At 25.5% G+C, this 4,416-nt stretch overlaps 2 protein-coding genes across 10 annotated transcripts in view; one reads left to right on the top strand and one right to left on the bottom strand.

The window, feature by feature from the left end:
* Window positions 1-692: 692 nt before the first annotated feature.
* Window positions 693-2,945, top strand: LOC124948642. The gene is made up of 3 exons (XM_047492525.1): window positions 693-1,035; window positions 1,441-1,563; window positions 1,639-2,945. The coding sequence occupies exons 1-3, from the start codon at window positions 875-877 to the stop codon at window positions 1,814-1,816; spliced, it is 462 nt and encodes a 153-aa protein (XP_047348481.1). The 5' UTR covers window positions 693-874; the 3' UTR covers window positions 1,817-2,945.
* A 1,044-nt stretch (window positions 2,946-3,989) lies between these two features.
* LOC124948416 (zinc transporter ZIP1-like) overlaps window positions 3,990-4,416 on the bottom strand; it is a 24,968-nt gene continuing 24,541 nt past the window's right edge. For all 9 annotated transcript variants that reach the window (XM_047492006.1, XM_047492001.1, XM_047492008.1 and 6 more), the window contains one exon: window positions 3,990-4,416. This exon is cut by the window's right edge and continues 623 nt beyond it. The gene's annotated coding sequence lies outside the window, so the exon portion shown is untranslated.

Raw genomic sequence — 4,416 nt, 5'->3', positions numbered from 1 at the left:
TAGTACATTTAGTAAAGGCTAAAAAAAAAAAAAAAAAGGAAAAAGAAAAAGAAACGTGCAGATTGCTGCTTCTAAAGATTTACGGACTAACAGTAACTCTATTCTAGTATATATCATTACGTTCTATTATTTGAAAAATTAAAGGAAAATTTAACTTCCTAGATGATCTCTATTACAAGAGAACTTTGGTCAATTTTAGTCATAGCTCTCTAACTGCAAATTTTTATAACCTGATATAGACCGATAACGAGACCGTCCAACATATCCGTAGTTTCAATCACGATAATTTATTTATTAAGTATATATTGATTTAGAATTTACATTTTTTATAGGTAAAATATCTTCCAAATACTTTGATAGTTAATGGTTTAAATTATTATGAAAATTGCCGCTAGAATTACTTTTTCTTATAAAACGTCGGTAATGTAGTAAGCGATATCGAATGATAACATGCAAATTGTTTCAATAATATTTAAATAGCTTGAATTTTGTATATGAATTGATATTACTTATAATATAATCTACATTATTTATTGATAATGTTTTTTTCTTTTTTCCTATTATTGTTAGTAGAAAATAAAAAGAAAAATATTGCTAGTATAAGTCAAAGAAAATAAAAAAAAAAAAAGTGAGAGAAGATATACCGACCGATCACCGATCCTTCGTTCGTAGTTTACGAAGTACGACGAAAGCGACGAGCGTGACGTAAAGATTGTGCGTTCTTATTATTCGTCAGTATTCACGTACGTTCTCTAGGTAGATTCTGTTGAGTTGGATTCTCGTAACAAGGAGATAGATTTTAATACGAATTGGTATAATAAATTAGATATATTTCCTTTGATTGAAACTATATCTTATTTATACAGAAAAGAAAATGGCTGGCGCAGGGAATGCTAGTGCCGGTTCTGTTTTCCAAAAACTCGGTTTGAGACCAGTTACAAAATGTAGTCTTGTTAAATACTATATGCCGGCTTTCGGTGTTGCTTCATATACAGCTTTATCCGTCAATGTGATGAATCCAAGTCTCGTCATCAGGTAGGAAATTAAAAAGAACGGATTTGACCTTATTGATCCAAAATATTGAACTTAAATAGTTCGGTAGTCGTTATTGAATTATTACGTAATCCACGTATGCCTAAAATATGGTGCTCTAATATTTCATTTAAATGATTAAATATATTCAATGAAAAAATATTAGATTTTTTCATTCAATCAAAAATATAAACAAATATTCTGTAGAAAAGAATCACCATATTCATTATTTCTCTTAAGTCTAATTGATAACCGTAGCTGAAATAACTTATCATTTATTATGTTTGACCTCTTTAAGTAAAATTCAAACACTTGACATTTGTATTCTTTAGATAAAATGATCCATTTTATATGTAGTCATTTAGTAACATTCATTTCTTTAATCGTCATTTATATCTCTATTTACAGAATATTTCCAAAGAAAGATATCACGAACTACTTACTCTTTAGTGCGCTAGCAGGAACTGGCTCATACTTTTATACCAGAGAGCACATGGAAAAAGCTCAAATCAGTACGAGATTGTTATATAGGTAAAAAGGTTTTAAATTTTGCATATTTATTGATCCATCCAATATGTGCACTAATCGTTATGTTATACTTAATAGTGGTACTGGAGCATTGTTGCTGAGTTTTGGTTCAGTTTTGATGTGGGCTGTTCTACGATCCATTGTACCACCAAATCCAACATTGTGCACTTTAGTTGGTATTGGTTCAGGATTACTTATTATTAAAGTTGGTTCTAGCTATATGGACTATATTGATAATCAGATAGCTAAAAAGTAGATGATTATTATTGTTTTATTTAATTTCATTTATTTCGCACTAAATTTATTATTAAATAACAGAAAGATATAATAATCCATATGCCATTGGGTAACTAGATATTATCAAGCTGCATAATACTTGTAGTTTTCTAAATTTTATATGGTTGTCTCTATTTGTAGTAAATGGATATATTATTGAAAACTATGTTGAGTATTGTTAGACTTTATGCCTAACAGCTATTTATTTACTGTATTTTTTTCTTTTCTTTTCTTTTTTTTTTGGTTAAAATAATTATCAATATAGTATTCATTGAAACGTATATCTTATATCCAACTACAGGAGATTGCTGAAGTATATTGAATTAGGTGAGAAGTAATTGTAGAATAGAAGAGAATAATACTAAATTTTTTGGAACAAATGTTTCAGTATTTTGACAGCTAAGTTTTGTGAATTATACTGATTTTTTGTTTACATGAGATATACAATGCAAATGAGATTGATCGTTTTTAGAAATTATTTCTCACTAAAATTATATATATATATATATATATATATACACACACACATATATATATATATATATACATACATATATATATATATATATATGAATTTGAAAAATATACAAGCAAATAATATTATTTGAGTATAATTTTATTTTCATTAATGTTTTTGCATTTTACTAAATGGATTGCATAGATAGTATTAAAAAATGTGTATAAGCATTCTAATAGCTGTAATTTTTTCAATAAAAATGCAGTTATTGTTTTTTTACGACATTTTCTAATACAGATAATTAAAATATATATAAAATTATTAATACCATTTATGAAACAATTCATGTTATTAATAGCAATCTGTAATAAACATTTCATTAACTTAACAGTAAGTTAAATTTGTAATTACTTAAATTAAGTTAAAGGAATTTGATATGAATGCTTGTATTTAGAATTTGTGATACCAAAGATTATATTTCATGTATTGATTCATATTCATTGTACAGTTCTGGTATCAATTCTAAAAGAGCTGTAAATCGTTCACCGATATCTGTTGCTAATTTGTGTCCTCCTGTCAAAAATTTGTACATATAAGTTGAGAAAAAAAATGAATGCAAATATTACACAAACAAATACGAATCTAGTTTTGATATAAATTATTTTTATTTCTTGTATCCTTAAATGATAAATAATTTTATATTCTACATACGCAAGGAATATAACTATGTGATTTATAAACAATTTGAAGTTTTTAATATATATTTTAGAATATTTCATAAAAATTAACAATACCTACAAACAATAATATACAATAATTTTCAAATTATAGTTTTATAATATTTAAGTAAAAAGAATCATATCAAATATCTACAAATGTCAGTATCATTAAACATTAAAGATTAAATTATGAACAACAAAACATAGATTGGTTCCAGATTAAAAAAGATAACGAACGAACATTATAGACGATAGAGGTTTTATGGTATATTTGTCAATGTATTATGAAATAGATAAACATAATCATCTAATACATTCACTAATATTAATCTAATGAATATGCAACATATCAGTAAGACACTTAACATGTATTTCAATTAAAATCAGTCAGTTCTATACGAATTTCGTGCACTTAATGTTGCAATAAAAATAAATGACAATAAATAATCAAAATGCAAGGATGAGTGCTGAAGAAGTACGTAATGAATATAATTTACTCGTAAGTTTAAGTTAAATTATTCGTATGTCATCACTATAATAGCAATATTTTGCAGTTATTATTACATATATATAAAAATTTTATACAATAGAAGAACAAAAAGGAAGAAAAATTTAATCAAAATATTATCTTGTTTAATTTTATAAAAAACGAGAGGTATATCTATATGAGAGCTTAAAACTCTGTCCATTCTCATTATCATGTAGTTTATTTTATTACAAAAAGGCATACGAAAGTCGTTTGAATAGCGCGCCATTTTTAATCTTAAAGATGGTCTTTACATATCTTACATATTCTTATTTTACAAATCTTTTGTGCAACACGTACACGTTTAAAAAAATTAATTTCTTATTATATATTTTACTTCCAACGCAAAGTGGTCCATATTATATATATATATATATATATATATATATATATATATATATATATATATATACATATATATATACATATATATATATATATATATATATATATACCCGTATTAATTGAGCATTAGTGATGATTTCTATAAATTTTCATAATATGCATATATAAAACACACATAATGTATTAATACAACTTACCAACCGATAAATTACCGACGGATTCGATGAGTTAGTAAAATGGATTCGAAATTAGGATCATAACTTTAGAGTTAAACAAATGAAATATTAATTATACCGAAAATGTCCAACTTCTGTATTATATTACTCGTGCGAATAATTCAAAATCCATAAAAGACTAGGAAGGCGCAGTTATGTATTGGCTCGAAAAAGGAGTATTATTATGGGCCTATATGGTGAAAAAAATCATTTGTTAATCGAACTTTCAATATTGGCAAGAAACTTCTTCGAGCACTTCTTTTTTCATGTTTCTTTCATATAAGCACACACACACACATATATATATATATACATATA

Source organism: Vespa velutina, chromosome 4, assembly GCF_912470025.1.
Source record: "Vespa velutina chromosome 4, iVesVel2.1, whole genome shotgun sequence".
Taxonomy (NCBI): Eukaryota; Metazoa; Arthropoda; class Insecta; order Hymenoptera; family Vespidae; genus Vespa; species Vespa velutina.
This window is presented reverse-complemented; position numbering and strand designations above follow the sequence as displayed.

Excerpts from the sequence above, each read along its gene's own strand:
- LOC124948642 (XM_047492525.1), top strand. The coding sequence starts at position 875 with ATGGCTGGCGCAGGGAATGCTAGTGCCGGTTCTGTTTTCCAAAAACTC. Across the intron at positions 1,036-1,440 it reads AATCCAAGTCTCGTCATCAG|AATATTTCCAAAGAAAGATA; the intron begins GTAGGAAATTAA and ends CTCTATTTACAG. Across the intron at positions 1,564-1,638 it reads AGTACGAGATTGTTATATAG|TGGTACTGGAGCATTGTTGC; the intron begins GTAAAAAGGTTT and ends TATACTTAATAG.